The sequence below is a fragment of the Sphaerodactylus townsendi genome, linkage group LG06, assembly GCF_021028975.2.
Source record: "Sphaerodactylus townsendi isolate TG3544 linkage group LG06, MPM_Stown_v2.3, whole genome shotgun sequence".
Lineage (NCBI taxonomy): Eukaryota > Metazoa > Chordata > Lepidosauria > Squamata > Sphaerodactylidae > Sphaerodactylus > Sphaerodactylus townsendi.
The window spans coordinates 6,817,203-6,834,824 of NC_059430.1; the positions used below are offsets into that span (position 1 = coordinate 6,817,203).

At 49.1% G+C, this 17,622-nt stretch overlaps 1 protein-coding gene across 1 annotated transcript in view; it reads right to left on the minus strand.

Annotated features, from left to right (window-relative positions):
• The window catches only part of LOC125435686 (low affinity vacuolar monovalent cation/H(+) antiporter-like), a 52,181-nt gene that overhangs the window by 33,886 nt on the left and 673 nt on the right, over positions 1-17,622 (minus strand). Inside the window, exons 2-6 of the mRNA XM_048501983.1 lie at positions 7,809-7,961; positions 5,604-5,731; positions 4,535-4,643; positions 3,824-3,940; positions 1,287-1,348 (exon numbers count right to left, since the gene is read on the minus strand). Coding sequence (XP_048357940.1) covers positions 1,287-1,348; positions 3,824-3,940; positions 4,535-4,643; positions 5,604-5,731; positions 7,809-7,961 — 569 coding nt within the window. The remainder of the gene's footprint in view (positions 1-1,286; positions 1,349-3,823; positions 3,941-4,534; positions 4,644-5,603; positions 5,732-7,808; positions 7,962-17,622) is intronic.

A 17,622-nucleotide genomic window follows, 5' to 3' on the forward strand; every position in this document is an offset into this window, starting at 1 on the left:
CTGAGGGATTTGTCTCAATTCTGCAGGGCCAACAAGAAGAAGAAGAAGGAGGAGGAGGAGGAGGAGGAGGAGGAGGAGGAGTTTGGATTTATATCCCCCCTTTCTCTCCTGCAGGAGACTCAAAGGGGCTTACAAGCTCCTTGCCCTTCCCCCCCCACAACAAACACCCTGTGAGGTAGGTGGGGCTGAGAGAGCTCCGAGAAGCTGTGACTAGCCCAAGGTCACCCAGCTTGGGGTGTGTGGGAGTGCCCAGGCTAATCTGAATTCCCCAGAGAACCCTCCACAGCTCAGGCGGCAGAGCTGGGAATCAAACCCGGTTCTTCCAGATTAGATACACAAGCTCTTAACCTCCTACGCCACTGCTGTTCCACTATAAGATGGAGCTGTTCCACTAGGCCTACATCTGAGGACAGCAACAGGTACGTTTCCATCTTAGCTGGCCACCCGTCCCTCCCCTCCCCTGGTTTAGTAATGTGACTTTGTTTTTTTATTTCATTCTTATTCAATTTAATACCCTGTCCTCCCCAGTCTAAGCCGGGCTCAGGACAGTTTCTGATACATCGATCATTAAACATTTCAAAAATTAATATATAAAATTAATATATAAATAGTTCAAATAGTTTTAAGGTGTCGGGTAAAGAATCGCCCAAGATTGTCCCGTCCTTGGTTGATGAAGCACCGTTTTAGAAGTGCATAGCTTCGACTGTGTTGGATATTATAATTTTATTGTTTTATATGTTGTAACCCACTCTGAGCAGAGGTGGGATCCAGCCGGTTCTCACAGGTTCCCGAGAGTAGGTGACTAATTATTTGTGTGTGCCGAGAGGGGGTGCCCTGGCGTGTGTGGCAGCCTGCGCCTGAGTGCATTCGTTTCCCGCCCAAGGACCGGCGCAGCGGCTGCGTCCTTGCCACAGCCCCCCCCCAGGAATGCCCCGCCCCAGAATGCCCGGCCACGCCCCCATCGTGCCCCACCCAGCCCCATTGGTGCTACGCCACAGTTTGAATCCCACCACCATGGGAACCAGTTACTAAAATTTTTGGTTCCCACCACTGATTCTGAGCCTGCTGTAGTGGAGGAGAGTGGGGTAAAAATCAACTAAGCTAATTTAAACTAACAAGGCAGAGCCTTGGTCTCTCGGAGTCAGGCTGATCTAGCCTGCCAGGCCGCTGCTCTCCAGAGTCTTGGGTTGGGGTCTTTTCCATCATCTAGTGTAACAGGAGAGATCCATGGAAGCTTCTTCAAGCACAGCAAATCTGGATTCTGCCACCCTCTGCCTCCTCCTTACCTTCTGAATCGCTGTCCCAAAAGGCCACAAGGCGTAACCTGCAAGTTTCCAACATAATTTCCCTGGAAGAAGGCAGGAGAGAGAGCAGTTCAGACCCAGATAGGACAGACACCCCCTTTCCCCCATTACTTGTCTATGTGGCCTTAAGAGTCAAACGTTTCTGGAGAAAAATCCCGAAGGCTGAGATTCATTTATTCAAGCCATTATCAAACCACGTTTCCACCAAACTTGGGGTCCCTCCCAGAATTTTAAGTTGGTAAATGAGATTCTTACCCACAAAGAGGTGTCGCCCCCCCCCCCACACACACACACACCAGCTGCTTCCAGGACTTGGCCAGCCACTCCCTTTACATCTGTAATCCCCTCCACCTTAATTTTTCTAACAAAGGAGTCAGAATAGCAGCTTCTGTCTACCACAGGGGTAGGGAACCTGCGGCTCGAGAGCCACATGCAGCTCTTCTGCCCTTGCACTGCGGCTCCATGAGCCGAGCCGCTGGTCCAATCCTTGCCAGCCCTGCAGGCAGCAGGGTGGGCGCACCAACTGCCTGCGGCTAGTTGGACCGCGCCGCGGACTTCCCCTCTCGCCTGCCCCATTAGAACAGGGCAGGTGCTTTCCCAGCGGCCAGCCTCGGCCCCATCCTTGCCCGCCCTGCTGACACATCCATGCGCTTCTCAGAATGAGCGGAGTAAAAGGTAAAAAACCCCCAATATATACAGTGTTATCTTTATTTTAAATGTCAAAAATTATTTGCGGCTCCAAGTGTTTTCTTTTCCCATGGAAAACGGGTCCAAATGGCTCTTTGAGTGTTAAAGGTTCCCTACCCCTGGTCTACCAGAACACATTGCCCTGCTGAAGCTGAGGAGTTTGATTTATACCCCGCTTTTCTCAATCGTAAGGAGTCTCAAGGCGGCTTACAAATTCCTTCCCTTCCCCAGGATTAGTGATAAGAGATTAAATGTTATAGACAATAGGCTAAAATTGGTAAGGGTGGAGAGAAGGTATAGATCAGTGGTGGCGAACCTTTGGCACTCCAGATGTTATGGACTACAATTCCCATCAGCCCCTGCCAGCATGGCCAATTGGCTACGGGTATAGATGATAAGTGGGGCAGGGTATATTTTAAGAGGGGGTATATTTGTGGGGTAATTTCGAATGTCCACAGTGATTTATTGTCGAATTAGTAGGGTGTAATGTATAATGTGCAGTGTGATATGTGATTTGTTTGTGTTTGAATGTTTATTATTAGAATGTCTAATATGTAATGTTTAATGCAATAATGTAATAAAACTTTTTTGTTAAAACAAACAAACAAACAAACTAACTCCTTCCCTTCCCCTCTCCTTGTGAGGCAGGTGGGGCCTAGAAAGTTTGGAGAGAACTGTGACTAGCCCAAGGTCTCCCAGCAGGCTTCATGTTGAGGAGCGGGGAAACAAATCAGGTTCACCAGATAAGACTCTGCCGCTTATGCGGAAGAGTGGAGAATCAAACCCGGTTCCCCAGATTAGTGTCAGCTGTTCTTAACCATTACACCACACTGGATCTCTGCAACCTATGGGGTTGTTGCTCTACTTAACAATCACCGAAACGTTTTTATGTAGAACCTACAGCAGCGGTGGCGAACCTTTTCGAGACCGAGCGCCCAAATTGCAACCCAAAACCCACTTATTTATCACAAAGTGCCAACACGGCAATTTAACCTGAATACTGAGGTTTTTGTTTAGAAAAAATGGTTGGCTCCGAGGCGTGCGTTACTCAGGAGTAAGCTTGGTGGTTGTCGGTGGCTTTGCTTTGAAGCAACTGTGCAACTCTTCCAACGGGTGAATCACAACCCTAGGAGGGTTGACTCAGAAGCAAGCCCCATTGCCACCAACCCAGCTTACTCCCAGGTAAAGGATCGTGCTTTAGTTCTTCGCATGAAAATCAGTGGGGTTTAACATCACTTAACAGGGTTACCTACACTGCTTCCCCAAAACTAGCTCTTAGGTTTAATGCTAATAATCGAGCCCAGCGGCCCAGGCCAGCCTAGATGTGGGGGGGGGGGGGCACTCTGCGCGTGCCCACAGAGAGGGCTCTGAGTGCCACCTCTGGCACCCGTGCCATAGGTTCACCATCACTGACCTACAGAATTGGAATATGGACTACATGAAACTGAAGCATTGTCTCTGAAAAAAGAATGGGCAGGAATTGAATGGACTAAGTGGTTATTTATGTTTAGTTATAAATGTTGGAAGACTTCTACTGTATCTTGAAGAACTCTGTCAGTAAAATGGAGGAAATGTAAATACAAATAGAAGTGTTAAGTTGATTAATTATATGTAAGATCAATATATAACCGTGGTGGTGAACCTTTGGCACTCCAGATGTTATGGACTACAATTCCCATCAGCCCCTGCCAGCATGGCCAATTGGCCATGGGAATTGTAGTCCATAACATCTGGAGTGCCAAAGGTTCACCACCACTGATATATAAGATTGGATACAGCCAGAGTGCAACGTGTGTATTTCTTAGTATTTAGGCTGCTGTTGCTCTACTTACCATATGGGGCGCCCACCACTGTGAGGAACATCAGGACAGCGACCAGGACATAGATCATGGAGAGCCACCACCCAAAGAAGAGCAAGTAGAAGATGTTGCCACATGAAATGCTATAACCTGGGGAAGAAGAAGAAGAAGAGTTTGGATTTATATCCCCCCTTTCTCTCCTGCAGGAGACTCAAAGGGGCAGACAATCTCCTTGCCCTTCCCCCCTCACAACAAACACCCTGTGAGGTAGGTGGGGCTGAGAGAGCTCCGAGAAGCTGTGACTAGCCCAAGGTCACCCAGCTGGCGTGTGTGGGAGTGCACAGGCTAATCTGAATTCCCCAGATAAGCCTCCACAGCTCAGGCGGCAGAGCGGGGAATCAAACCCGGTTCCTCCAGATTAGATACACGAGCTCTTAACCTCCTACGCCACTGCTGCTTTTCTTATTTTTTTAAGTTGTGAGTCTGAATCCCTCCTGCTTCGCATCCTTCAGCAGCAGCCTGAGCCCAGCTGGTTCCGTTCGGCCCAAAATTAACCTCTCTGAGGCCCCTTCCAAACAAGCAGAATAATCCACTTTCAATCCACTTTCAATGCACCTTGCAGCTGGATTTTACTGTGCAGAATAGCAAAATCCACTTGCAAACGATTGTGGAAGTGGATTGAAAGTGCATTATTCTGCATGTGCGGAAGGGGCCTCAGTTTGTCGAGACAGGACTGGTTCTTACCTGCGGAGCTCTTAACGGCGGTCAGGTCTGAGTAGAGCTCTTTCACGATCTGGGAACGGGTCGCCCAGGGTCTGGCCGTCACGTGGCTCTTCCATTTCTTAAAACCAAACTGTTAACGGGAGACAAGAAAGAGATTTTGCAGCGCAGATCGCCTCGCCGGCTGGAGCCGGTTTATTGGCATTCCTCTCTCGGAGGAATCCTGGGGGCTGCGGTTTATTTTGGCAGAGGGGGAGGTTGGGAGAAAAGGTAGACAGAGAACACGGATCAAGACCACTCATTAATGCAGCCACAAACCGTCAAGAGGACGAGGTTATGCATAATCCCACGAACAGCTCTTCACAATTTCGCACAGATGCTCTGCTTAATTATCCTTTTCTAATTAACATATTTCCTTGCAGAGACACTGTTTACCTTTAGTCATGCATTCAAGGCGGGGGTCCCCAAACTACGGCCCGGGGGCCAAATGTGGCCCCCTGAAGGCATTTATCCGGCCCGCCAGGCATGGCGGCGATGGCTCCATTCATGTGCAGTGGGGGCTCGAGGGAGAGGAGGAACCGGCCCCAACGGCTGTTATGATGGCACCCCCAAATTGCGTGAAGAAGTGTTTCCTTTTATTCGTCCTAATTCTTCCCCCCAGCATTTTCAATGAATGCCCCCTGGTTCTAGTATTGTGAGAAAGAGAGAAAAATGTCTCTCTGTCAACATTTTCTACCCCATGCATCATTTTAGAACCAATAATCAAAACCAATTGGAGACCAGGGACCGGGGCAGACGGGAAAAGCTGATTGGTCACTGTCTGTTTTGAAAATAGAATAAATACTGGAACTGAGGCCAAGAATCCTCACTTCCGGCACCTTGAAGTTAGGGCAACCCAAGTCAATAAAGTTCTTCTTTTAACGTTGACTTTGTCTGAGTTGGTGTTCAGTCTTACAACGGGCACCTGGTTCGGTACCTCTGCTCCCAGCTCGTAGGAAGAGAAAGGCCTTCTCTGCCACCTGAGATCTTCTACCTGCAACTGGACTGGACCCTCAACCATCAACACACAAACCCAGGGGAGCCACAACCCTACCATGTAGTTGTTGGAAAGCTTGTGCGCCTCCACCTCGTTCTCGGCCGTGATGGTGGTTTTGGCCAGACAGGTCTCGCATGTCTGCACTTCCTCCGAATGCAGCGGGCAGAAGGAAGAGTTTGAAATCACTAGGAAGGCAGGAGAAAGGAGGAGCCACCGGTGAGGACCGAATTGACACAGGTTTGCCCCAGCAGGGCTACCCTTCGGGTTACCAGCCTCCGAGTCGGGCGTGGAGGTCTCCCAGGGTTACAATTGATCTCCAGACTACAGAAAATGGAGGGTGGATTCTCTGGCATAGAGATGCCAACCTCCAGGGGAGTGCAGGAAATACCACTCTGCACCAAGTCTATATATATAAAAAGCAAACCGTGACTTTGTTAGTCGCTCCCTAATGCCGAAACGGCTGGACGGATCGCTACCAAATTTTCACATGACATCCCTCCCTGTTGCGGGCAGGTAATCAGACCTTTGAATCGCCGAAAGTCCATACCTGAGCCAGGTAAAACGTCTTTTTCCTGGCGCACCAGGCCATGAAGCTGGCTGTGTTTAATTGTCACCCTTAGAATGTTCGCGCAGCCTGTCTGTGGCCTGAGGGGTTGGTCTGCCCTTACAATGTTCGCTCAGATGGCCGGAGATGAGCAGTGAAAACACGAAATGGGTAACACTGTTAGGTAATACGAGTGGAAGTGACCACCCCAAAAGGTTATGCTGCGGATCATTGGACCTGCATGGACATCTGTGTGGGTTGCAGACTGTGATGAGAAGGACAATTGCCACAGCAATGTGTGGCCGGGCCCCGCTCGTAGCTATATGTCAATAAAGACCAATTATTGTCAATAACTCCAACCTGCTCACTAAAGACATTTTTCTTATTCTGTTCCTTCCACAGATAATCAAGTATTCAAACCAGAAATCTGCAGATGTACATTCAAACTATTTTGTACATTTAAATAAACATTCAGCAAACGTTCATAATGATTTTTGTATTGTTTTGGTACATTTTCGACAAGCTCCGCTTGGTTACACCAAAACTGCAGCATTTATTGAGTAAGTGGAATTACTATTATTGAAGGATAAATGTCGCTGGTTATTGATGAAAGCCATGTGTTACGTGATGTGAATTCTCTATTCTATATTATGGACAATTCTCTTGTGTTTGCTTTATATATGGGCTGGAAAGTAGTTATACAAAACTGAAACCAAAAATGGCGATTCAGTTGCCCATTATAATTTATAAAACAGCTCTAGTTGTGAAAATAATATGACAAACAATTTCTGTTAGAGATCCAGCACGGTGTAGTGGTTAAGAGCAGGGGCATTGTAGCCCGGAGAACTGGGTTTGATTTCCCACTCTGCCACTTGAGCTGTGGAGGCTTATCTTGTTAACCAGATTAGCTTGTGCACTCCAACACATACCAGTCGGGTGACCTTAGGCTAGTCCACAGTTCTTCGGAGCTCTCTCAGTCCCACCCACCTCACAGGGTGTTTGTTGTTTTGGGGGGGGGGGGAAGGGAAAGGAGATTGTAAGCCCCATTGAGTCTCCTACAGCAGAGAAAGGGGGATTCAAACCCTTCTTCTTCTCTTCTTACATGTACATGGACATTCACTAAATATTTATTTGAATGTACAAATAGTTTGAATGTACATCTGTAGATTTTCTGGCTTGAATATTTGGTTATCTGTGGAAAGAACAGAGTAAGAACAACTCATTTAGTAAGCATTCTACAGTTATTGACAATTATTGGTCTTTATTTATCTATAGCTATTGGGTGCTGAGTGGTATTTCCTACATATTCCGGTGCAACCAAGAAGAAGAAGAGAAAAAGAGTTCAGATTTATATTCCCCCCCCCCTTTCTCTCCTGTAAGGAGACTCAAAGGGGCTGACAATTTCCTTCCTCACCCCCAACAAACACCCTGTGAGGTGGATTGGGCTGAAAGAGCTCCAAAGAACTGTGACTAGCCCAAGGTCACCCAGCTGGCATGTGTTGGAGTGCACAAGCTAATCTGTTTCACCAGATAAGCTCCCACACCTCAAGTGGAAGAGCGGGGAATCAAACCCAGTTCTCCATATTAGAGTGCACCTGTTCTTAAGTACTACACCATGCAAAGGGGGGGGGATCCCCCAGAATTACAGCTCAATTCCAGTATACACGCACCTCAAAGCCCAAGGGCCAATGGAGGCATTGGTCTCTGATCCGCCTTACCTGGCAAGATCCGGGGAGTGAGGATCCCGTGCTGGTGTGACCCGGAGTGCAGGTCTCTCAGATCGCCCTGGGCACTGCCAATGGAGTAGTGCCGGTCGCAGAGAGATCCTCTCCGGTAGTAGTCGGACTTGTGATCCAAATCCCGGGGGAAATCTGGAAAACAGGACAAAGACTGTTGGTGAGGGAGCAAGTTTGTTTTCTGCAGACCCAGAGACGAGGACCAGGAGGAATGGGTTCAAGGTGCAGGAGAAGAGATTCCTCCTAAATATCAGGAAGAACTCCCTGACTGTCAGGGCTCTTTGACTGCGGAATGCACTGCCTCGGAGTGTGGTGGACTCTGGAGGTTTTTGAAGAGAGGCTGGATGGCCATCTGTCAGGAGTGCTTTGATTGTGTGTTCCTGCATGGCAGGGGGGTTGGACCAGATGACCCTTGGGGGTCTCTTCCAACTCTGCGATTCTATGATTCTATGACTGAGTGACTGAGTGACCACAGTTATACACAGCAAACAAGATCAATATGCTGGATTTTGTATTACATCACACGTCGGACACTTCCCAAGCATCTAGGACTGTGTGATGTATCGGCGAATAATGCGTGCAGAGCCGAGTAGGGTGGCCTTTTGCAGCTGACATATGGTGATTTTGTCAGCGCCGATTGTTTTTAAGGGCCGTCCAAGGTCTTTAGGCACTGCACCCAGTGTGCCGATCACCACTGGGACCACCTTTACTGGTTTGTGCCAGAGTCTTTATTATTATTATTATTATTATTATTATTATTATTATTATTATTATTATTAGTAGTAGTAGTAGTAGTAGTAGTAGTAGTAGTAGTAGTAGTAGTATTGTAGATTTTACAGCTGCCAGATCTTTAGCTGGTTGTTGGCCTTCATTACAATTCGAGCCTCACCCAGAAGCCTAGGAAGTTGTAATGTATCGGCGTAGCATTCATGCGGATCCCAGCAGGGCTGCCTTCTGAATTTGACAGATGTTAATTTTGTCAATTCGAAGATGTTTCAAGTGCTGCCCTAGTGTTGTTGTTGTTGTTGTTGTTATTAATTCAATTTAGTATACCGCCCCATTCCCGGAGGGCTCTGGGCGGTGTACAACATAATTACCATAAAATATAAACAACAGGAGGAGCGAGTAGGTAACAACCAATAAATAATACCTAACATCAGAGGTGGGATCCAGCAGGTTCTCACCAGTTCCCGAGAGTGGGTTACTAATTATTTGTGTGTACCGAGAGGGGGTTGCTAATTGGGTCCGCTTTTCCATCTCCACGCCCTCGCCTCCCCGAGAGGCATCCTGCCTTTGAACGTGAAGGTTCCATATAGCAATTGCGACTAATAATGTAACTCCCTGAACTGGGTTAATCCCTTTCAGGTACTGCAATTCATGGATTCTCAGCCTTTCGTACCTTTTATCTCACCAGCCTCTATCAAAGAACCTGTGTGTTTCACCATTGCTGGGTTCAGGTTTGTGAGTTGGGGCATTTAGAAATGACCTGGTGCAAAAAAAATTTTGGGGGTTGTGGTGGGGTGGCTGCCCATTGGGTGGGCATCCAACTCAGGTTTTGCCCAGGGCTGAGCCTAGGTACACCTCTGCCTCCTTTGCTGAGGGGGGGCTGGCGAGGTAACCTGTTACTAAAATTTTTGGATCCCACCACTGCCTAACATTAAGAACTCAGCCCCATAAACTCTAAAATACTAATTTAAAGCAGCGATAACTACATGAAAACGGCGTTATTTGAATCCCACCACTGGGTTGGTCCCAATAAAAAGTCTTAGGTGGACTGTGTTCAAATCTGCCTTCTAGAAGGGAATGTCTTTCCAGGGGAGAATTCCGCAATTCCGTTCCATTGATGGTGGCGCTCCCCTCTGGCACAAGGAACGTTCCCATGGACCGAGGGGCCTCTTCCTGCTGTGGCCAGAGCTACCACGAGCGTTAACAGACCTGCAGGATCTGGTCCAGGGTTTATTTCATTTCACGAAATGGTTCCAAGTCCAGTGGTGAGATTCAAATAATTTAACAACCGGTTCCGGTGGTGGGATTCAAATAATTTAACCACTGGTTTGTTTACAAAGCACTATTTTGACAACCGGTTCTGCCGAAGCGGTGCGAACCGGCTGAATCCCACCACTTGTTCCAACCCATTTTCTCTTGACCGCTCATCGGCCATTCAGGAAAGACGATCGTATGCCCAAAGCTCTTGCACGCACCACAAAGTGCTTTTAATACAGTGTGGGGAAATCCCAGCCTATCTCACACACCATAAAACATGGATCCTCAAAAGCCAAAGGACCTACTGTCTGCTCAGGGCCAAGATCAGTATGGTGTAGGGGTAGATCTGGACGACTCAGGTTCGAATCCCCAGTCTACCATGGACGTTTGCTGGGTGACTTCGGGCGAGCTGTACTCTCTCAGCCTAACCAACCTTGCAGGGTTGTTTTGAGGACAGAAGAGAGCAGAAGAGAGCAATGTAAATCCAGAGGTGGGATCCAGCAGGTTCTCACAGGTTCCCGAGAGAAGGTTACTAATTATTTGTGTGTGCCGAGAGGGGGTTACTAATGGGTGATTTTGCCACGTGATTTTTGCCTGAGTTACGCCCCTCCTCTCAGCAGTAGCGCGCAGAACTTGAAGCAGTCTAGCAGGAGGGGCACCGGCGTGTGTGGCAGCCTGCGCCTGCGTGCATTCGTTTCCCGCCCAAGGATCGGTGCAGCGGCTGCGTCCTTGCCACAGCCCCGCCCAGGAATGCCCCGCCCCCGGAATGCCCGGCCACGCCCCCGTTGTGCACCGCCCAGCCCCATTGGCTTTTCCATCTAGCCAGCCGGATTGAATGATGTACGATCATCTCTTTTCAGCCTCCGGGGGGAGGGGGGGGGAGAAATGGTGACCGGGATTTGTATGATCTATAACAGGGGTCTGCAACCTGCGGCTCTCCAGATGTTCAGGGACTACAGTTCCCATCAGCCCCTGCCAGCATGGCCAATTGGCTGCTGGGATTTGTAGTTCATGAGCATCTGGAAAGCCGCAGGTTGCAGACCCCTGATCTATAACCATCTGCTGTATTTATTGGCGTTAGATTTTTTTTTTATTGTACTGTCGAAGGCTTTCACGGCCGGAATCACTGGGGTGGTGTTGTGGGTTTTCCAGACCGTGTGGCCGTCTTCCAGTAGCATTTTCTCCTGACGTTTCACCTGCATCTGTGGCTGGCAAAGATGCAGGTGAAACGTTAGGAGAAAATGCTACTGGGACATGGCCATGCAACCCGGAAAAACCACAACACCTCAGGTTTTTTTAAATTGTTTTTAATATTTGTATTGCTATTTTAATGATTACTGATTGTATGTTTTTATGTTGTGACCTTCCCTGAGCCCTGCGGAGGGAGGGCGGGATATACATTTGATAAATAAATAAACAAATAAAATGGAGGAAATAGAAGATAAACACGCGCTGCTCACATGAGCCGAAACCAAGATAATCAAATCAATCGCTTTCTCTCCACCAAAGACCAAGACGCTGCAGGAATCTCGGCTGATCGGTAGTTTGAAGCTTGCTCTCTAACCATCACAGGCAACCTCCCACATTAAAAAGAATAAAAATAAAAGGAAAACCCCAAAGGTTTAGAAGACCCTAAACTCTGACACCTGCAACTGTCTGGATACCTGCATTGCATTGTTTATTGGGCGTGCCCTTGTGTTGATGGTACGGACTTCTTGAGGGCAGTCCACCCAAAGTCCCAGTGAGAAAGGCAGAATGCAAATAACGCACGGCAGAACATGCTGTCAAGTCGCAGGGGACTTAAGATGACCCCACCCTGTAGGCTTTTTGCGGTAGGAGACATGCAGAGGTGGTTTGCTGTTGCCTTCTTCTGCACAGCGACTCCGATATTCCTTGGCGGTCTCCCATCCAAATACTAACCGGGGCCAGCTCTGCTTAGCTTCTGAAGTTTGGCAAGATTGGGCTAGCCCGGGCCATCCAGGCCAGGGTTATAAATAACACAAATACATAAGATAAATTAAAGCTGCTATTCTAGGAGCTACGGAATAACTCAGATGCGAAACAGGGCTGGTAAATAGATCTTCAGTCCCACACCACTGGCCTTAGGAAACACCTCTGCCCCAACGCACGAAAACAATCTCAAATTCCAATGCGCCTCTGCATTCTGGCACCCGGGGTTTTTCCACGGCTGCAGAGGAAGGCAAACAGCCCACTGGAAGCTGTGCTAGATATGAAGAGTAACTTTTTTTCTCCCACAAGTCAGGACAACGTATCCAGTGGTGGGATCCAAACATTTTAGTAACAGGTTCCCATGGTGGTGGGATTCAAACTGTGGCGTAGCGCCAAGGGGACTGGGGGGGGGGCATTCCGGGGGCGTGGCCGGGCATTCCGGGGCGGGGCATTCCTGGGCGGGGCTGTGGCAAGGACGCAGCCGCTGCGCCGGTCCCTGGGCGGGAAACGAATGCACGCAGGCGCAGGCTGCCACGCACGCTGGTGCACCTCCTGCTAGACTGCTTCGAGTTCTGCGCGCTACTGCTGAGAGGAGGGGCGTAACTAAGGCAAAAATCACGTGGCAAAATCACCAATTAGTAACCCCCTCTCGGCACACACATAATTAGTAACCTACTCTCGGGAACCTGTGAGAACCTGCTGGATCCCACCTCTGAACGTATACCATTTATCCTTTCCTGTTTTAACAACCACCCTGCAGGTTAGACCAGGCCAACCAACAGTGTGACTGGCCCAACGCCCTCCAGCGAGATTCTTTCTCGCACACCCTTGAGCTAGATACGCACAGAAAGCTGCTTTCTATGGAACGAGACCATCAGTTCACCAAAATCAGTATTGCCTACTCAGACTGGCAGCCGCTCTGCGGGGACTCCCAGGCCAAGATCCAGCATATCGCCTGCCACAAAATTCTTTTCGCTGGAGAAGCTGGGAATCGAACCCAAAACCATCTGCATTCAAAGCAGAGGCTGTACCTAAGAGCCACGGCCCCTCCCCTGAGTGAGCCTCTCACATGTGGCTGCTCTAGGCCAGTGGTGGTGAACCTACGGCACGGGTGCCAGAGGTGGTGCTCAGAGCCCTCTCTGTGGGCACGCACAAACAGAGGGGCCCCCACCACACACATGAAGGCTGGCCTGAGCCACTGGGCTCGATTATTAGCATTAAACCTAAGACCTAGTTTTGGGGAAGCAGTGTAGGTAACCCTGTTAAGCGCTGTTGAACCCCACTGATTTTCATGCAAAGAACTAAAGCACGATCCTTTACCTGGGAGTAAGCTCAGTTGCTGGCAATGGGGCTTGCTTCTGAGTAAACCCTCCCAGGGTCGTGATTCACCCGTTGCACAGTTGCTTCAAAGCAAAGCCACCGACTACCATCAAGCTTACTCCCGAGTAACGCACACCTCGGAGCGAACCGTTTTTTTCTAAACTAAAACCTCAGTATTCAGATGAAATTGCCGTGTTGGCACTTTGCGATATATAAGCGGGTTTTGGGTTGCAATTTGGGCACTCGGGTCTCGAAAAGGTTCGCCACCACTGCTCTAGACTGCATCTGATCTTTGGACTATCAAGACCAGTCTTGCCTGCTCAGACTGGCTGCTAATCTCCAGGGTCTTGCGCATAACCTACTGCCTGGTCCTTTCAATCTGAGATGCCGGGAATCGAACCTGGGGCCTTCTGCACGCAAACCAGAGACTTGTCCTCTGAGTCATAGCCCTTCCGCATGTAGCTGCCGTCTACTGAATCAGACTGTCAAGATTAGCTGCTCTGTAGGGTCTCGGGCGGAGGGCTTTCACATCACCGACGGCCTGGTGCCTTTGAAATGGCGATGCCGGGGGTTGCATGCACGGCAAATGTTTTACCAAACAGTTATGCGCACGCACGCACGCACGCACGCACGCACGCACGCACGCACACACACACACACACACACTCTTCCATCCATCTGAAAAAAAGATTTCTGCATAACACAAAGGCTCACCATTCTCTGACCACATCAGCTCACTGCTTCGGGTGCCGTTTAGTGTTAGTTAAGAGACACTGTGTTGTGGGGGGTGGAGAGGAAGCCAACCAAATTCACTAGCAAGTCTGGGATGTGTTTACTTCCTGAGCTTTAGGCAAAGTCAAAAACGTGGACTTTGCCCGGTCACGCCCAAGTCCCAGGCAGCCTTTTCTGCACCACAAAGCGATTCTGTGCCTCCCCCCCTCCAGAGGTGGGATCCAGCAGGTTCTCACAGGTTCCCGAGAGTAGGTTACTAATTGTTTGTGCCAAGAGGGGGTTACTAATTGGTGATTTTGCCACATGATTTTGGCCTTAGTTACGCCCCTCCTCTCAGCAGTAGCGCGCACAACTTGGAGCAGTCTAGCCGGAGGTGCACCGGCGTGCGTGGCAGCCTGCGCCTGCGTGCATTCGTTTCCCGCCCAAGGACCGGCGCAGCGGCTGCGTCCTTGCCACAGCCCCGCCCAGGAATGCCCCGCTCAGCCCCACTGGTCCCCCGCCACAGTTTGAATCCCACCACCATGGGAACCTGTTACTAAAATTTTTGGATCCCACCACTGCCCCCCTCTCTCTCCCCCTACCAAATTTCCCAGTTTGGCCCAAGATACTGATGGGATTTGCTTTTCGGCAGAAGCAATGATTTTATTTGCAACTTAATGCAGGAAAACAAAGGCGCAAGCCTTCCCCAGAGGTTACCCCAGTATCTAATCTTCAAAGGTACGCTGCCTCGGAACATGGAGGCTCAAGTTAGCCACAGCACGCCGATAGGTATTGGCAGACAAAGCATTAGAATCATGGAATCGTAGCGTTGGAAGAGACCCCCCAAGGGCCATCCAGTCCAACCCCCTTTCAATTTGAAGAAGTGTTCTCTGAGCATCAGCAGAATTTTTCCTTTTGGACAATCAATGCCCATTCCCAGGATCATGGAGCTGGAAGAGTCCCCAAGGGCCATCAAGTCCAACCCCCTGCCATGCAGGAACACACAATCAAAGCACTCCTGACAGACGGCCATCCAGCCTCTCTTTACAAACCTCCAAAGAAGGAGACTCCACAACCCTCCGAGGTAGTGCATTCCACTGTCCAACAGCCCTGACTGTCAGGAAGTTTTCCTTGATGTTTAGGTGGAATCTCTTTTCCTTCACCTTGAACCCATGACTCCGTGTCCTAGTCTCTGGAGCTGCAGAAATCAAGCTTGCTCCCTCACCAGCATGGCATCCCTTCAAATATCTAAACATGGCTATCATGTCACCTTTTAACCTTCTCTTCACCAAACTAAACATCCACAGCTCCCTAAGTCTCTCCTTGCAGGGCCTGGATTCCAGACCTTTGACCATTTTGCTCGCCCTCCTCTGGACCCGTTCCAGTTTTTCAATATTCTTCTTGAATTGCAGTGCCCAGAACTGTACACAATATTCTAGGTGAGGTCTAACTAATGCAGAACGGAGAGGTACAATTACATCCCTCCATCTAGACCAGTGATGGCTTAACCTCTTTCGGAGACCGAAAAGCCCGGGAACCTGACATAACCCCTTAAAACTCCACTTATTTATCGCAAAGTGCCAATCCGGCAATTTAACCTGAATGCTGAGGTTTTAGTTAAGAAAAAATGGTTATTCTTAGGGAGTACGCATGCGTTACTCGGGAGTAAGTTGGTGGTAGAAGTTGATGGCTTTGCTTCTGAAGCAAACTATGCAACTCTCTTTCGAACGGGTGAACTCCTAGAGGGTTTACTCAGAAGCAAGGCTTCACATTGCCAGCAACCCAGTTTACCCCAGGTAAAGGATCGCGGCTTTAGTTCTTCACATGAAAATCAATGGGGCTTAACAGGGATACCTACACTGCTTCCCCAAAACTAGGTCTTAGGTTTAATGCTAATAATCGAGCCCAGCGGCCCAGGCCAGCCTAGATGTGTGTGTGTGGGGATTTCCATTTATTTATTTATTTATTTATTTATTATCATATTTATATACCGCCCCATCCCCTGAGGGCTCTGGGCGGTGAACAACAAATTAATGTTACATAAACAATAAATAATTAATATAAATAACATCATTAAAACATAAAATTACAGTGTTCTACAAAAACCACTTGGTGTCCAGTATTAAAACTATCAATAAAAACCCTCCCATGATGAACTCTTTTTGTGCGTGCCCACAGAGAGGGCTCTGAGTGCCACCTCTGGCACCCGTGCCATAGGTTCACCATCACTGATCTAGACACTGTACTCCTATTGATACAGCCCTATACTCCTATTGAATACGATTGACATCCCTCATCCTAGTTTATAAGCCTTACAAGGGACACTGACGAACGGCAGGTAGGGAACTCCAGAGAACTAGTTCAGCAGGTATAGAAACCACAGCAGGCCGAAGACAGAGACTCTAGCATGTCTGGCCTGGGCCAGATTCTGCTTCCAAGCCCCGGCCCGTTCCAGATCCAGCTAGCAGAGTTCTGCAAAGCTCAAAAGCATGCATGGGCACCGATCCAAAAGCGCCACGCGATCCCTTTGGCGTCCTTCAGGTGTTTGGAACAACCAGAGAAGGACGCTTCGGCAACTGAGCTTTCAGAAAACAGCTGGCTACGCCCCGTGGTGGGATCCAAAAATTTTAGTAACAGGTTCCCATGGTGGAGGGATTCAAACAGTGGCATGTGAAGGGGCCTAATGGGGCTGGGTGGGGCAACGGCGGGGCGCGGGCCGGCATTCTCGGGCGGGCATTAATAATTTCTCTGTTACTGTAAAAAAACTCTTAGTGTAAAAAAAAAGTTCCTAATTTCCAGCTGGTATCTTTCTGTCCATCATTTAAACTCATTCTAGCAAGTCCGATCGTCTACTGCCAACAGAAACAACTACTTCTCCTCTAATTGACTGCCTGTCAACTACTTAATACTTTCAAATACTTAATTTTGTTTCTAGAAATCAAAAGAAGGAGACTTTCCTTAAACAAGGAACTTTACCGTATTTCTAAAACATGTTTTTAAAACAGCCCAACGGGGAGAATTTATCCCGTTTTCGACCTTCGCTAACCAGCCACATAGGAAACAACAGGACTTTATGATTTTTGGACCTAATGGGATTTCTAACAGAAAAGCGGACCCAATTAGTAACCCCCTCTTGGCACACACCAATAATTAGTGACCCACTCTCGGGAACTGGCGAGAACCTGCTGGATCCCACCTCTGGGTACGCCCAAGACCGGCTGAGCTGGACTGAGCCCCTTTGAGCTGCTATCTGGCTTCCCAACCGGACACCCCCCCCCCCTGCCCTGGGATTTTGACAAGCAGGGCAGGAGGCCAGGACCTCCCCCCCCCCCCACTAGCAACACCACCTAGTAAGAAAGATCATTTCATTTGCTATCTTATTTAATTTTTTAAATCAAGATTTATTGCCCAGCAGCCCCTGGGAGACCTCAGCGCCATCCGGCTGAGGAAAGGCATGAAAAAGCCGCTCAGGAACCAAACAACACTTGAACCCGCAGAGATGGCGTTCCTCTTAAGCACGGTTGCCAACCTCCAGGCAGGGGTCTGGAGCGGTCCCAGAATTACAACTGGCCTCCGAGCCCCAGAGATCAGCTCCCTGGAGAAAATGGGGGGGGGGGAGGCCTCTAAAGCGGGGGTCTTCAAACTATGGCCCTCCAGATGTTCATGGACTACACTTTCCATCAGCCCCTGCCAGCACGGCCAAGTGGCAGGGCTGATGGGAATTGTAGTCCATCAACATCTGGAGGGCCATAGCTTGAAGACCCCTGCTCTAAAGCATTAGACTCCATTGGGGTGAATCTCTGCCCCCAACCCCCTCCCCATGGCTCTACCC